The following is a 16,595-nucleotide window of genomic DNA, read 5'->3' as shown; positions in this document are numbered from 1 at the left end:
TCATAATCCTGAGAAAACAAAGACTTATAAAGGGTCAAGAAGCATTACCTCTGTGAATAATGTGCTGCTTTTGGTTTCTTGTCTTGTGTGATGATGGATGTAGTCAGCTAAACAGCTGTTGCTCTGTTCTTCAAAGTATACCTTAGCCATATGCTGACTTTCAACTTTTGGTAGGTGTGTGCAATCCAATCGAACCACTGAGTCTGGTGTAGCACATTTGAGAAGTATGAGTTTAGCCTCATCAAGCAGTCTGCCCTGAGAATCAGATGTTTCCAAATTGTCCTTCTGCTCCTCTATCACTTTAAGAATCACTGAAGCACAGGTGTCTGAGTGGTAACCAATGAAAACATCAGGGAGTGTGTACTTGTATGGCACAACTACCCCAGCATGCTGATCACTAAGAGAGGTAAAAAGCTTAGCCCATTTCTCCAATTCTTCTACCATCTTCTTCTGCTCAGCTTTAAGGACTGTGTGGATGTCAAGGTAGTGTTTCTCCAACCTGTTGATTAAAGGGATCGGGAATTGTTTGTAGACCACTTCTCTTTCCTCAATAACAATTAGCCGGAAGTCTTTGTGCACCCTGCATTTTACTCGATGGGTTCCCAAACCAAGATCGACATATTTCTGTCCTCCTAAGCAAACATAGTACTGGTTGAGAGCATCATAGAGACTTTCATAGAGGTTCTGTAAGTTTAGAAGGACAACTGTTTGACCAGTTTCCATGCATATCTTCACTCTGTTAATGTTGCGACAGATTTGGGTGTATTCTTGGTCTTTTGGAAAGCTAGATCCAAAGAGTATTTCTGGTTGACCACTTTCTGAAAAGAATGTTTGCTGCAGAATAGATAGGGCAGCATAGTTTTTTGTTAGCACAAGGAGGTATCGACACTCTTCCTCTTGTCCAACTGCTTGAATGTTTGCTTTCACAAATTCAATTGTGTTAATGTTCTCCAGATTTGGTGCAACGTTAAGTCTTTTGGAAAAGACAGAAACAGCATCCACATCATCCTTACCGCTGAAATTTCTCAACACAGCCTTGACAATCTCATCTGGTGTGGGCTTTCTTTGAGAGGTCTTAGCCACGGCAAAGATCATCTTAATCAAGCTGTAATAGTCACGTAAGCCAAAGAAACCTTTCCCTTGTTTCCGACAAATGTTCAAGTAGGATCTTGCAAAAGGTTTAAAGAAATCCCTCACTCTCTCCAAAACCATAACATCAGAGGAGCATATGCCTTTAGCACTCTCAATGAGTTCTTTCTCATCAGGGTCACCTCGTGAGACAAAAATGCCTCTGTTCATCTTTGCAGGGTCTAGTGCCCAGTTGGAAATACCAATAAATCCAACCTTTTTGTGTGGCAGTGGTTCATCATCAATGCAACCCTCTTCAAGCAATGGGTGAAGAGTTTTTAGAGGCATCTTTGGAGAGTCCTCTGCCAGCCCAATTTCATCAAGAACCACAACTGAAATGTATTCATTGAGGTTTTTCCCTTCCTGAAAGCGCCCACATTGCCTGAAAGTGTTGATGATGCCTTCTGGAGTTGAGTGTGGGCTACACTGGAAGGACACCAAATGGATCTGTTTGAGCATCTTATAGAGGTCAGAATGAGCAGCTTGACCCTGCATGGCATCTGCTACTAGAGTTTTGGAAAGGGATTTGGAGCTTCCGGGTTTTCCCACTAAGAAGAGGGGGATTCTTAACTCAATACAGAGAACCATCATGAAGACATTCTCTTTGAGGGCGCTGTTTCTTGCGATAGTATCTCCCATTGGAACACCACTCAACAGTAGATCTTGCATGAGTGAAATTTCTTGCATAACCCTCGCTGGTGTGTATGTTGGTAACTGGCTGCTGATTTTCTGTCTGTATTTATCTTTATCTTCAAGGCAGGCATGGTAGCACACTCCTATAGCCATGACAAGGGACCAGAGAACTGGATCTTTAACTTCAGGCTGTTGGTGATGCCCTTCACTTCCTTCGTTGTTTTGATTACTCTTAAATTTCTGAAGCTCTGAAAAGAACATTTCATGGTGGTCATGGAACCAAACAAAAGCTTGCATGCAGCGTTCCACATCCCTCAAGCTGACAAAGCTACATTCATCCTTTCTGTTCCTCATGTACTTCTGAGAGGCTGAGAGGACATTTGTGATACACTGGATGTAATCTTGTTGTATTTCTTTGCTTGTAGTGACTCTCTGCACTATCTGCTGAATGTAAGTTTTTTCTGTTTGGTCATTCAACTGTCCAAAGTCCCATACAAGAGGAATCATGCTTGGTGGCAAAGCTTGAACTCTATACACAAGCTGGCGCAAAGGTATAGACCCTAGTTTTTCATCAGTCTCTTCTGCCCGAACTCTGTACCCAAGGCCAGCAGATTCCAACCTTTGAATCATGTCATCTGTGTGCTTTCTGTAAGGATTGCATGCAGCAATGATCTGCAACCCTGAGTGGGGTGTTAAATGTTCTCCTTTTACAGTCTTGTCACAGAGGACCTCCTTAATACTGCTGATAGCCTCTGTAGTATTGGCCTCGTCAAAGAAGAGGACAGAGTCAAATCCATAGTCTTGCTTGTTGATAGAAGCAATGACTTCTGCTTCTTTGACTTTACTATAGATCATCTCTGATGTTGTCCCTCCGTGCACCTTGACCAGTTTCATGTTTTCAGTTGCGACTCCACTCCTTCGCAATTCACAGAGGAATTTGATCAGCCTGGTTTTACCACATCCTGTCTCTCCCATTACGATCACAGGTATGCCACATCTGAACCTCATGTGGATTGCTAGCATCTTTAATATGTTGTCTGTTGTGAGTTCATATGTTTCATCCGGGTCAAGAGGCCACTGGATACCAAGAACATTACAGACTCGCTCTATTTTCTCCCATCTTGGAAGGCTATCAAAGTCGATGTTAAAAGGAACTCTTTGGAGCTGTAAGCCTTCGTACAATTCTCTGGTCATGACGTCCTTCTTAATCACCCTTCTGGAGGTGGGCTCAATGGCATCAACGTAGTTTTGATCATTGGGTTGAAGATGAAAACCAATAAAGGTCATTGAGTTGTGGTCATCATTAAAGAAGATGTATGGATGTGGTTCTGTTTCCCATCTTTTTCTGATGAGAAAAGGAGCCAAGTCTTCCTCTCTGACATCAACCAGAGTAACTTGTGACCTGCCAGGACTCTGATCAGAGATGCTGAGTGATGGAGTGGCAAAGTCTTTTGCCATCAGAATCATAAAATCAACCACAAAGGTTTTGAATCCTCTTAGTGTGTCTCCAGTAAAAGTGGCATCACAAAATACTGAGGTCTCACAATCTCTAAGTTGAAGGTTAAGAAACCAAGTGAAATTTCGAAGTTCAGCCCAGGATGGGTCCATTACACCACAGTACATGAGAAGCATCTGAAGACAATTAACATGGGACCCCTCAACTCCATGGTATGTAAAAACATCTAAATCAATGTGGTTATGGAACCGTGTCAGGTACTGATATGGGCGCTGAAAGGCCTCACTCCTGAACTCTTGATCATCCATCAGTGGGTCATCACTGCTCACAATGGTAGGATCCTCCTGCATTCTCATCTCTAGCATAAGGACTTCTTTTGGTGGTCGACAGAAAATATAAGGAAAAACGTCCATGAAAGTGTTGTTTGCCATTTGTGCCTATAAAGAAAATTTGTGGGAATAAAAGTAGAAAGATTTAAGGTAGGAAAAGCTACACTGAAGGTGATCGTTCTGAATGATAAAATTCTTACCTCCCGAGTGTCATTTCTTGCTGACTTGACAGTGGGCTCTAAGATCTCTATTACATACAGCTGCTTGTCATTGCACCTCCACATTTTTCCCTCAGAGTCCATCAAATAGCGTAGAATCAACAATTTGAAGAGGAATTCTTGGAGACCTTTCTGGACCTGTAAAAAAAACAAAAAAAAATATTGTTTAAAATCAACAGAAATTAAATCAAATCAATAAGTTAAATGGCTAATAATCAGGTTCATAATCCTATTTAACATCCTATTAAATGACACAATGTTTACCGATGATGTGACATCAAAATGGAATATGACAAGTTCTTTTGTTTTAGGAGTGTCGAGCAAAGACTGAAGGATGGTAGTCTCATCAACTTTAGGTTCAATCAAGCAAATACATTTCAATGTTGACTGTTTTTTAGTTGAGTGCTTAAGCTTTTCATACAATCTTCTGATGTAAAGAGATTTACCTGTGATAGATAAATAAATAAATAGAGAGCAATAATCAATTAGAACATTTTCTATGAATGTGTAAGAATGAAATATCTTAGATACGCACCAACACCAGCCCTTTGGGATGAGACAACACCAACACAGAGCCGGTCTTTAAATGCTGCTGCAGCACTGCTCTGTTCTGCTGGGACAGTGTAGTGTTTATGAAGATACTGCTGGATCATTGCTAATGGCTCTTGGGGAATCATGTGCAATCTGTACTGGCTGAAGGCAGATGGTAGGTAGGCATGTTCTCTCTCTGAGCTACAAATGATAACAAGCCTGTAGTCTGCACTGCTTTGCATCTTCATCAGCTGAAAAAAGCTCTCAACTTTAGAGCTTACATCATAACTCAAAAGATCTCCATATACTAGAGAGTATATCTTCCTTCCCCTGTAGCCGGTACCAAGACAGCGTCTGAGGAACAGTTCTACTTGTTCATATGGAGTTGAGGGGTTGCACAGTAGAACTTCATCATAGGAGGGTAGAACCTCGTTTTTGCTGCTCATGTAAATTGAGATGCAAGATGTCAAAGCATCATCGTGTGGACAGACAATGAGATTTGGCTTTCCAGTGACTAAACCTCTAGGCATTTGTCTGTTTATAACATTTCCAATGCTGTCATCAGAAATGTCTTCTTCACTGTCATCTTCTTCACTGTCATTCTCTTTGTTGGCCAGTATTTCTAAAAATCTGCCAAGACTTTTAATATCAAGAATGTTGGGGAGGAAATTCTTCATGTCTTTCATGTAAGCATTCCATATGTGATCAAATGCTTGAACACCTGTAGCTTTTTCCACAAGACTTGGAAATGAATCCAGTTCACTTGGAAACTCCTCCAGGTCACTTGCTGACACTACAACAAAGGTCTGGAACTCAATGTCCTCATTTTTATCTTGAGGTTTTGTGATGATCTCATATTGAAGCTTGTGCCAAACTTGCCTCAGATCTTTGAGTGTGCAATTTGGCTTGATGAAGGAGAGCATCATGAGAACCTGGTCCTCAAATACATTTACATTTTGCTGGGTCAGCTTGCTACATAGGTAGACAATCTGCTCGGCTGTGTAATAATTTAAGAAATAATGTTGGGATCTCTGTTTGTGTACAAAGTTCATCCAGTATTCCAGACATTTCTCCATTTTTCTGCAGAGCTCTGGAAGGTGCTCATCTGTTTTGCCCTCCACAGTGACACTAAGTGCACGTCTCAAATTGAAATCCATTAAAATGCAGGGTTCAAAGCCCTTTGAAGAACAATTAATTTGCACCTCCCAGTGTCTGAAAAGAGGATTCCCAGCAGTGTAAAGAGCAATGAAGGCCTCTGTTAGTCTTTGAACACTTGCAAAAACCTGTAACATAGAAAGAAAAACAATGACAGGAGCAAATTCTTTAATCAATACATCTACCAAAACAATAAAAACTAAATCTGGATTATCTCTATAGTCACGGATTTCACAAATATTCAGTTTTACTCAATGCACAGGATTGCACCAGTTCCCAAAAGGCACTTCTATAAATTAATCACAATAATCAATAAACCCTTGTTTGTTAATACAGGTGTTTGACCAACCTTTCAGATAAACATTAATTCACTTTTTATGGTTATCTGCTAAATAGAGCTAGACACATCTCTAAAGCTGTTTAGGTTTATAGGATCCTTGGAGTTAATAAAAACACTATGTTCTTATACTGACAAGCCATGTCACAACATTCATGACTTTTTAAAATCAATTTTATGTCAAGTTGTCAAGTTTTTTGTTTAAGTTGGTTTTAAATATTTTGGTATTCTAACTAACTTGAAAACATGCTGTTATTTTGTTTTTTTCCAGCCAAAAAAAAAAAACATGGGTTCAGCAATGTGAAGTTATTAATGTATCAAAAAAATTAAGGTAAAGCCAATGTACTCAATATGAAGATGATTTTGTTATATTTCTTATCTTGATAAAATGAAAAACTTTTCTTCAGAAATTTGACTTCAGATGAAATTAAGTCATGGATTTGGAAAATACATTTGAATGATCTTTAGGTAAATTAAATGGTTTCTTTTTACCTCTACAAAATGTTCAACTTCATTTTGTCCTTGGTCTCCTTTTCCAGACATGAGCATGAGTTTGTTTTGTAGCTCTCTCAAGTCTTCAAGAGAGTAGCAGCGCATCTGCCGACCTTCATCATGCTCCTCTGGGATTTGCAGCGTCAGAGCAGTTTCAAGACTCAACTAGACCAACATACACAAAAGAGAACTCATTTCACACGCATTACTTTGTCGGGACTATGTATACTTAAAGATTACTTATTTAAAGTGTAAAAAAACAGAGAAACTTTTTACTGATCTGTTTTTACCTTTGTCACACCTTGTGCACTGATCAGGTAGATGCCTTTGTTATTAATAGCTGAGGCCAATGAGAGAGATGATAGCTCCACTGACCCATGGCTGTCCTTCACAGTTTTTAGCCACTCAATATGACGTGCACTGTCACGCTAAACATTTAACAAAGAAAATGCATGTAAAAATATATATCATCTAATTTTAATATTCTTAAAAAAACTTGCATTTAGTCTTCTTTAAAGTAATATATTAACTAATTTTACCATAAGTTTTCTATGATATTTGTGGGTTCTCTCACCAGTTTTTTTGGCAAATTGTTATCGTTCTCCAAAGCTCTCCAGAGCTTGTTGAGCACTTCTTTTAAGGCATGAAAACCAGAGTCTGGTTTAAGTTCATAAAGCACAGAGGAGTAACCAAGGATGGCATCATGGAAGCAAGCTACGCGATCCACATCCATGTCATTCTCTCCAGCGGAGATGGAAGCCAAGTCGACAAACACTTTTAACTCATTGATATCTATAAATAACATTAAAATACACATTTTACAAAAATGTTTTTTGTTCCCTTTTAAAAATTTGTCAACAAAAAATTGTACAGACCCTCAAGGGCATCCTTCACCCATCTTACAAAGTGTCTTCTGAGTGCTAGCTCATGTAAACACAGCCTGCGGGGCTCTGTTATGTCAACCAGCACCATCTTTGCCTGCATCAAATCATTATCAATCCTATTTAGGGGCTCTTTCTGAAAGTCTGCTTGGATCTGAGGAAAGAAAAAGAGAAGTTACAGTTAATGTTAATGATTTCTTAAGAGCTCTTATGGCTACTCAGTCAATTTTGTAGAGTTCTCAAATACTTTAGATCTGATCTTTCACATACATTTTATTGTTTTCCCCAAATCCCATATAAATATTCTTGGTTTATCCAAACATATCATCAGTATATGAATGGTATGACACTGAAGCATTATGCTCAGTCCAGTTTAGGTATTAATACATGTAATATGAATCTTCTTCTGTTCCTGATTTAGGACGTTTTTTAATTAGGAGTTATTGTTTTAAGGTCTGCTCAATGGAACAGTGGGTAGCACTGCTACCTTGCAGCAAGAAGGTTCTGGGTTCGATTCTCGGCCTGGAGTCTTTCTGCATGGAGTTTGCATGTTCTCCCTGAGCATGCGTGGGTTCTCTGCAGATACCCTGGCTTTCTCCCACAGTCCAAAAACGTGACTGTTAGGTTAATTGGCTTCTCTAAATTTTCCTTAATTGTGCGTGAATGGTTGTATGTCTTGTTTGTCTCTGTCATGCCCTGCAATGGACTGGCAACCGGTCCAGGGTGAACCCCTTCTCTCGCCCATAGACAGCTGGAGATAGACACCAGCACCCCTCGCAACCTCAATTGGGGCAAGCGTGTCAGATAATGGATGGATGGATGTTTTAAGGTCTCAATTTAAAGTGTCAGTAACATTCATTCCAAATGCTCCTTGCTGTGACAAAAATTATTTAAATCTGTCAATCTCTGCGAAAAACTAAATAGGTTTTTGATGAGATAATTCATAACTTTTTCACAATTAATTTATATCATAACTTTAAATATATTTAAAATTGTAATTCTGAATTTTTTCAATTTAATCAATTATAGTTTACTTACTACTACTACACTGTTTTTCCTTGCAGTGTCATACTCATCGTCATAGACAGCTACTTACAATGTTTGTCAGCGTTTCCAAAACTCTGAAATCCCCATGAAGACCAAGTGTGTCTTTGACAGACATGATGACTTGAGCAGAGGCCACAGCGAGATGAAGCTCATGATACTGCTGGACCTGTTCAACTCTGTTGTGGATCCACTGTCTATTTGCAGGTTTGTCAAGTTCACACATGGTGTTAAGTTCCTGAGTGAGATCATCATACTTGTCCTTGTAGGCTTTGAAAATTTGGTTGACTTCTTCAAGTCTGATGCTGCCAATTTTTAAACGGGAATATATGTCTTTGTATTCATCAATGCAAGGCATGTAGATGTCCTCATATATCATTTCCAGTGTTGCCCTGATGTCCACTATTTGACCCTCCACAGGCCTGTCTTCTTCCATTTCCTCATTGGCCATCTCTATAGCAAATCTTTCCCAGCAGCCTCTGAAGACGATGCTGTCGTTGAATGTGCACAGGACTTCTGCCATTTGCCTGATTTCTTCCTCCAGACTGAAGAAGGTAACAATACCAGACATGATGTCTGCCAGTTGGTCAAAGTGATGAACTTCCATGAAATGGTTCAAGGGCATCATCTCAATGTTGACTTGCGACTTTTCCTCAAGGTCAGAAATTTCAACTAATAAAAGAAATTGAACAATTATCCATTAACTTTGCAACAACAGATAAAATTTGACTAACTTTATCAACATGAGTATCATACCTGTCATGTGTTCCTCAAGTTTGTGGCTCATTGTTAATATAACATCAACCAGCTCCTTTTCATGGTAAACCGCTTTAACTTCCTCTTCTCTGTGCTGTAAAAACCTCCTCATTTTGGAAAGATCTCTGTGTTGTTCTTTCTCACTGAGGCAGTCTGTTCAGAGGACATAAAAGAATGGTCACCAATGTGTCAGTTATGATTTTTTTTGTTATTTTATGGAACATTTTCTTACCAATCTTTAGCAGTTCTAAGAAGGTAGTTCTCCTTTCCAGAATGATTTTGAGGAGGCTGATCTTAATGTCTCCCTGAATCAGTTGATTGTTTATAGATCCGAATGCTGATATGGCTATAGCCAATCGGTCTTTGGCATCTTGCGAAAGTTTCTCAATCACCTTTGTGTCTGCACCTGTGCAAACACAAGACTTGGTCAGTTTATCCCAGAGTTTTAAAGCCAAAGGTTACTCAGTTTTGTGTACTTTGCAACTAGATAATGTTTTTTAAACAATCTTTCAAAAAGTTGTTTTCAGTAAACAAGATACCATATAGACGGAAAATGTCTTTCGCTGCCGTCCAGGAGAGGAGGTGTTGCAGGACAACTTCTTCTTTTTCATGATACTTTCCATGATCATCCCTTGGCCAGGATTTTTCAATAATAGCAGAGATGAGTTTCCCGAACTTCCAGTTTATATTCAACCTCTCAAACAGTCTCCCTTCTGACCTGGTCTGCATACAGTGGAGAGAAAATCATTCAGCTTTGTAATAAAACCAATGCATTTTAAATGATTGCAGTACAGACCTAAATTGTGAGAAATCTCAAACCTTTTCTATGTCCTTATAACATGTTAATACACAAAACCTAATTCTTCTAATCAATATTACCATTAAAAATACCAAGGGCCACCAAAACCTGTTTGTAAAATAGAAGTCTTATACCTGGCACAAAGACGTAACAGCTTCAAGAGCACACTTCTCAATGCTAGCTGCAACATGTGGATAGGAAGCACTAAGCTCCTCTATTTTTGAGCAGTAGAATTCAGTTTGATTGAGAGCAGTTTCCTACAAGGCACACAAATAAGTTAACAGTCATTTAAAATCATATAATAGACCAAAAATATTAAAGCAATAAGCCACAAAAAACTGTTTGGAAAATATCCGTAACACAGATTCAAGAGGCTTATTGAAAATAAAAGAAGGTTATCTGACTTTATTTTCCCCATATTTAAGAAGATCCTGCCCACCCCCCAGTGTATCACTTACCCGTTTGAACTTGCCCTCAAAGTCCATAGTTAAGGTTTGCCTCCATTTCTTGGTACATTCTTGATCTTTAAAGTTAATGGAGATGATGTTGTTCCATGTCTGAAAATCAAGAACTTAAATCAAATACCTGCTAATTTACAGTCTCAAACCAGTTGTATGATTAGCATTTACCTAAAAAGATAACGACATACCTCCAGTTCTGCTGCTTTAGCCTTGTAAGTGGTTAAATACCCCCCACTTAGCAAACTTTGTTTGAATGACTGATTCATCCAGTCTCTCATTATTCCCATCCCCTGAGAGATGACCAAGTCTTTTGCATTTTGGTGTTCTCTGTCTTCATCTTGAGACTCCTAAATATGAATTATTTACAGTTTTATTATACCCAAATAATTGTTGGAAATGTAAAGGTTCACAGATATGATTTGTACTTCTTACCTGTTCGTTGGACAGAAAGAAGTCCAAAACGGATGCAACAATATTCATCGCTGCCACAGGGATTTCAGGAAAGTTTTGGGTATGTGATTCTGGTCTGACTCCTTTGCAGACCTTCTCGAGCAATCTAATTGCTGCTGTCAGACACTCTTTCCTGTAGATCTGTGTGAAGCAGCTAGAATGAAAAAAAAAAAAAAAAGATAATTAGGGTGGGATAATACTCAGAAGTTATGATGCTGTTGATATTTTCTTCAGCATTTTAAAAAGAACCTGAATGAGAGCTGCTCATGCACTCTTTGCTATCTGAGAACTGAGCCAGAACTAAACCACGCCGAGCCCTAATGATGAACTAGTACCAGTTCTTTGCGGTTCGGCTGTGTCTGGCACAGTCCGGTTTATTTTTGCATGCCATTTACACTCAACAGTTATCTCGGTTACTGTGCTTGTACCGATCTCAGCACAGTTTCAAAAGGATAGTGTAAATGGGGCTTAATTAATGCAGACCCGGCCCAGTACAGTAAAGCCCGGCGTACACTGTGCGATTTTCGGGGCGATTTTCCAGTCGTGCTAGAATCTTTTGATCAGCCCGACTTTCAGCCTGTTCGTGCGTCATGAGTCGTGTAGTGCATTTCTTTTTTTTTTTTTTATGTATTTAGCCTTTAGCAAAACAGAACCTGTAAAATACCTCTGTCTGATTATATCATTTCTGCATATCAAATCAGATGTTATGATCCAACAATTACTCAATACTTGAGTTACTTTTTTACATTTACTTGAGTACAGAAATGTAGTGCTAAAGTAGAGCTACTCTTATTTTAGTATACTTTTTTTAGGTACTCTCACTGACACCTAAGAACTTAGTTTTTCTGATGCTACAAGATGTTTGAATTGGACTGAGGTTCAAAGTTATTCAAGATCCACCTGTTTGTGGGAACAGCTTGGATAATATTTTGCAAAAGCTGCTTGTGACAAGCCGCCCAGCTATTAGCTTGAGTTTTAAGTAGTTAGTTGAGTCGTTTATCTAAACAAAATCTTATTTTTTCCCTTGCAAGGATTATAATAAAGGTCTTTTGAGTAAGTACCACCAAAATCATTCTTGTTGAATATGACCAATGTTTTTTTCCCCTAGTAACAAGCATTACATACCTGGATGAATCGTTTCTGTCTAACACTACTACTTCAATGCTTGCTATTATAAAGTAGTTGAGTTTTTTTTAACTGTTGTGAAACAAAAAAGAAAGACATTACTTTATATAACTCATTTTTTATAGTTTTTTGAATAGACTTTTCTTTATTCATTGCAATCATCTAAAGTCAATTTTCTTACATCCAACAGAGGCCTGGAGACCATTACACGTGATGATAACATTTTACACTGTATATCAACAGAAAAGGTTTTCCTAAATCAGTGTGCGTACCTGTACTTTTCCTCAATGAGACGCTCTTGGATGTGGGCAAGGATTTGAATGACAGCCTAAAATTGGAAAACAGAAAACCAGGAATATTTTCAGTTGATAATGTTGCTGAAAGTTCTTAACTTTCATTCCAGGTTACATATTTTTCAGCAGGGAAATTAAAGGATGTTCATCCATGACAAAGCTGCAATATGTCAGGATCATGTTAAATAAACAGATCTTAAAAGCTAATGGCTTCACTCGCTGTAAATCTTCACTGGGATTTACAGTGATTTCTTAAGTTGCAGGATTGAAGCCCTATTTAACATTTATTTCTGGATTCCCACTCACCTGAGAGCTGCCACCAGCAGTAATATCTTGAGGGATTTTATTAGTGAAAACATGAAGCATGTCCAGAAGCTCAGGATTTAGGTCGCTACATTCCAGCTGTTCTTCAAGTGGCATCAGGTACAAGAAGGACCGAATTAAAAGTGGATCCACTTTCATCAAATGACTGTTGTTCTTTATCACATTTATAAGTGCTCTAAAAGAAATAGACAAAAGTTAGTCATTAATCCTGATCCATATAAATATAAATATTCTAACATATGTAAAACACCTAAAAAAAAGATGAAACTTACTTCCTTTCTTGACTGTTGAAGGATATTTGGTTGCCAATGTCAAGCCCTTCCAAACCGGCCCACTGCCAGCTATACTTTAGATTTGCAGAGGTTTTCAGTTGAAATGGCTTTACGGTGCCTTTCAGTAGATGAAGGAGTGGCAGTACCATAATCCATCGAGGCATTGTTGCTCTTCTGACAAATTTGATCAAATCCACCAGCATTTCTGGCAAACTTTAAACAAAAACCCAGTGAGAGAATGAGACATTTTAAAAATTGTTAATGATCCGTGGTATTTAATATTTAATTATCAAAACTAGTTACCTTTTTATAGCTGAGACGTCTTGAGAAAAATCGCTCCAGTACTGAAGGAAATCCTCTTTCTCCAGCTTAGGCAAACACAGCGCATAACAAAGGCGGTGGAGTTCAGAATTTTCAAGTTTGACACCATAGCTTCTCCACACATGAAGCATGATCAGGGCTGCTTTCATGGGGTCCTGAACGTAGGGACTTTCTCCATCTCCATCCCTGAGCTGAGGGATCACGTACGTTAGCATGAACTCCTTCAGAATCCTCCTCACCTGTAATATAGCATCAAAAAGCAGAGGATTAAGTCAGACTGACACAATCAGAAGGATGTAGACTGTCCGCACAAAGGCTCTGAACTTACATCCTCTTCCCCAAATTGTAAGGAGTACCATTTCTTTTGCCTGTCTTCAAATACGAAAGGGTTTGCATAAACCTGAAAGAACTGATTCAACTGCATTTGAAAACTTTTTAGATTGGTTTCACTCCAGGTCATCAGAATATCAAATATGGACTCCAGCATTATGTTTGCAGCAATTTCTCTGCCTTCAATAAGACTTTTGCGTTGCTCAGGCCAAAGCGCTTCCTTGATGCGCTTCAGAACGCCTTTCGATGGCTCAGCGCAGATGATGTCGTCATACTGATGCCAGTCCCCTTTACAATAAACATAAATATAACACTTAATATCATAAGCTGATTAAAAACACTACTGTGATTGTAAGAAAATTACTGCACAGCTGTAACTGCAACTTTACCATCATCAGTGATGAGGTGGTGTTTCACAAACAAACACCTGTTGGTATGTTCATGTGAAGAGTCATGTTTGTAGATGAACTCATACTCGTATTGCTCCTTTTTCATGTTATAGACTACATATTTGTAGGCTATAGATTCAGACACAGTTTTGGCTTTGCTTGTCTCGAGCCTTCCTTCAACAAGAAAACCATGTTTTCCAAGATCCCTGCAAGAAGAGATGACGTTGTGGAAAATGTGTTGCAAAATCAACAAGAAAAACCTTAAATTAAACTTGCACGAGTGTTGATAACCCAAGAAGTAAATGTCTCGCATTTTTTGTACTTCATTTGTTGCACTTTACAAAGCCAAATGTATTCATCATATATAAAATAATAGCTATTCAAGGCATCCATTATCATAATTAAGTATTTTTACTCCATGTTTTTGGGGCGAAATATTTGTTGATTATCCATTTACTTTTAAATGTGAATCCTCTGATCATCTAAGGGATGCAGAATCAGTATGACATTACAAATTCAAGAGTAAAAGTTTGTTGTTTGTGAATTGTTTTTTTAGACACCATGTTACCTTGTTACTTCCAGCTGAGCAACATTATGATTCCAGCTTTCAGCTATAGGTTTTCCAGCTCTGATGAAGATTCTATCTTCCTTAGGATCAAATTTAAAATCCTTCGAGAGAACTGCATGAAAGTAAATTGTGAGTCTGTCTCGTGTTGTGATGTTCTTGTTTTGGATGTGCCTGCAAAGAGAAGAAAACTGCTTTATAACATAAACCACCCAAACAATAAGGCTACGTTCACACTGCACCCTAAGGTGACCCAAATCCGATTTTTTTGGCCCATATGAGACCTGGATCTGATCTTTTCATGGCAGTCTGAACAACACAGATCCGACTTTTTTTCCAATCCAACCCAGGCCACTCGGCTATGTGGTCCTGAATCCGATACGAATCTGATATTTTCAAATGCAACCTGTGTCTGAACGGCCAGGTCGGATTCATCCAACCTGAACGTCATTAATACCAGACAAAGGTCACTATTCTGTGTCTTGCTACACAGAAGCGGCAAGGAAAACAAACACCATGGCAGATGATGATGCGGAGAGCAGTATTTATGTTGACACATATTGAAAAGATTGTGTTTTTATGGTTGGAAAAGAGCGCTAGATGTGCGCTGGCACTACCATCCATGTTTACTTTGGAAAAAAAAGCGCATGCTGGCCTGTGACGTCATTGCGTCCTCTACTGCACATGCGGGACACTTGCGTTGTATGACTGCAGTTCACACAGGAGATTGCATACAAGTCGCATATATTTGGAAATATTTTTATTTTATTTTATTTTGATTTTATATACTCTAATAATCCCAGAGGGAAATAACTTCTCTGCATTTAACCCATCCCCTTGGGGAGCAGTGGGCTGCCATTGTGCGGCGCCGGAAGCAGTGTGGGGTCTTGCTCGGGGACCCAGAGTGGCAGTCTGTGGGAGTGGAGGTCCGAACTCACAACCTTAGGATTCAAAGCCCTATGTCCCAACCACTAGGCCGCCACTCCCCCAAATATGAACGGGAACGCAAAAAAAAAAAAAAAAAAAAAAAAAAATCGGATTTCACAAAAAAAATCGGCATTGAGCATCAAGGCCTGCAGTGTGAACATAGCCTAAGTCTTTCTTTAATGTCAGATATGTCTCACGTTTTAGGCGGTGGTGCTGCTGGAGAGTTGGTTTTAGTGCTTTCCTTAGTGTCTTTTCTGTTTTGTTTGTCAGCATCTGAAGCCATTTCTTGTTTGTTTCCAGTCTCCTCACAGTCCATTCCCTCTGGATCCACACTGGAGCCTGAGTTATTAGGCTGTAATATTAAGTATAGATTGTAATTGTACACAATGATGCATCAGAGGTCATGGAGGTCTTTTTCATTAACATTACCCACCCTTACCTTTGATTGCGCTGAATTCTTCCCCTGTTTATGCTCCTGCTGAACTTTTCCATTTGTTTTCTGACCACCCTGACTTTTAGCCTTCTGTTGTGTTACGTCCGTCCTATCTAGTTTCGATTCTGTCAGAACAACAGATTGGTCTTCTTTTTTGGAGCTTTTGGGGCCATCCTTTTGCTGTTTAGGATCAGCAGCCTTTACCTCAGCTGCAGCTAAATCATTGTCTGCTGCTTTCTCTGGTGTTTGATCCTGATTTGATTTATTGACATCAGGCTCTCTATTAACATTAACAGTGGTTTTGGTAGGCTGACTTGCTTCAGTGCCCTCAGCCATGGATGCTGGTTTTTCACTGTTAGTGTTTTCAGAGGAGGCTGTTGTGGTGTTAGCCGGTAATGAAGTAGAATTCTTTTTTAGAGTGGATGGATCTTCTTCAAGTGATTTTTCTATTGTAGAGTCAGAGCTTTCACCATCACTGGATTCTGCTTTTTCTTGCGTTATCTTCCCTTGACTGTCTTCCAGGGATATGTGTGACAGGTCAGACTGGCTTAAATCTTGATCTGATGGCACGCTGTCATCTTTTTTCTTTTTGCTCTTCTTTCGTTTTTTCTTCTATGAGGAAAAACAGGAAAAAAATATATATGTACTTTTTAAAAAACAGCCCAAAATTAGACAAATTTTCCAATATATTTGAACGCCTCATTCCTACAGCCAAGATAGTTTGCTTCGTATCTTTAAGTCTAATACTAGCCCCATTAATAACCCTGTTTGAAGTTGTTTCAAAGCATATGCTGCCCCCTTTATTCAGGATTTTATCACATTTTTTAAAATCAAGAAATGTAATCATACTTCTGTTCACACATTATTAGACTTTTTTTTAAGTAGAAGTATGCCTTCACAATATAATCATGACAGACACAGCAGTCAGGCTTAAGCTTTTAAAGCC

At 38.9% G+C, this 16,595-nt stretch overlaps 1 protein-coding gene across 2 annotated transcripts in view; it reads right to left on the bottom strand.

The window, feature by feature from the left end:
• The window catches only part of rnf213a (ring finger protein 213a), a 39,109-nt gene that overhangs the window by 18,971 nt on the left and 3,543 nt on the right, over window positions 1-16,595 (bottom strand). For both annotated transcript variants that reach the window (XM_038277457.1, XM_038277458.1), the window contains exons 4-28: window positions 15,656-16,261; window positions 15,414-15,568; window positions 14,293-14,463; window positions 13,725-13,930; window positions 13,334-13,623; window positions 12,988-13,244; window positions 12,685-12,897; window positions 12,395-12,587; window positions 12,068-12,123; window positions 10,653-10,824; window positions 10,409-10,567; window positions 10,218-10,316; window positions 9,894-10,016; window positions 9,500-9,683; window positions 9,193-9,366; window positions 8,961-9,113; window positions 8,257-8,876; window positions 7,155-7,314; window positions 6,854-7,071; window positions 6,570-6,707; window positions 6,280-6,444; window positions 4,300-5,578; window positions 4,029-4,210; window positions 3,747-3,902; window positions 49-3,654 (exon numbers count right to left, since the gene is read on the bottom strand). In XM_038277457.1, the coding sequence (XP_038133385.1) occupies window positions 49-3,654; window positions 3,747-3,902; window positions 4,029-4,210; window positions 4,300-5,578; window positions 6,280-6,444; window positions 6,570-6,707; window positions 6,854-7,071; window positions 7,155-7,314; window positions 8,257-8,876; window positions 8,961-9,113; window positions 9,193-9,366; window positions 9,500-9,683; window positions 9,894-10,016; window positions 10,218-10,316; window positions 10,409-10,567; window positions 10,653-10,824; window positions 12,068-12,123; window positions 12,395-12,587; window positions 12,685-12,897; window positions 12,988-13,244; window positions 13,334-13,623; window positions 13,725-13,930; window positions 14,293-14,463; window positions 15,414-15,568; window positions 15,656-16,261 (9,735 nt within the window). The remainder of the gene's footprint in view (window positions 1-48; window positions 3,655-3,746; window positions 3,903-4,028; window positions 4,211-4,299; window positions 5,579-6,279; window positions 6,445-6,569; window positions 6,708-6,853; window positions 7,072-7,154; window positions 7,315-8,256; window positions 8,877-8,960; window positions 9,114-9,192; window positions 9,367-9,499; window positions 9,684-9,893; window positions 10,017-10,217; window positions 10,317-10,408; window positions 10,568-10,652; window positions 10,825-12,067; window positions 12,124-12,394; window positions 12,588-12,684; window positions 12,898-12,987; window positions 13,245-13,333; window positions 13,624-13,724; window positions 13,931-14,292; window positions 14,464-15,413; window positions 15,569-15,655; window positions 16,262-16,595) is intronic.

Source organism: Cyprinodon tularosa, unplaced genomic scaffold (assembly GCF_016077235.1).
Source record: "Cyprinodon tularosa strain WSP-4 unplaced genomic scaffold, ASM1607723v1 ctg131, whole genome shotgun sequence".
Classification (NCBI taxonomy): domain Eukaryota; kingdom Metazoa; phylum Chordata; class Actinopteri; order Cyprinodontiformes; family Cyprinodontidae; genus Cyprinodon; species Cyprinodon tularosa.
Note: the sequence above shows the minus strand (reverse complement) of the source record. Positions and strands in the feature narration are given on the sequence as shown.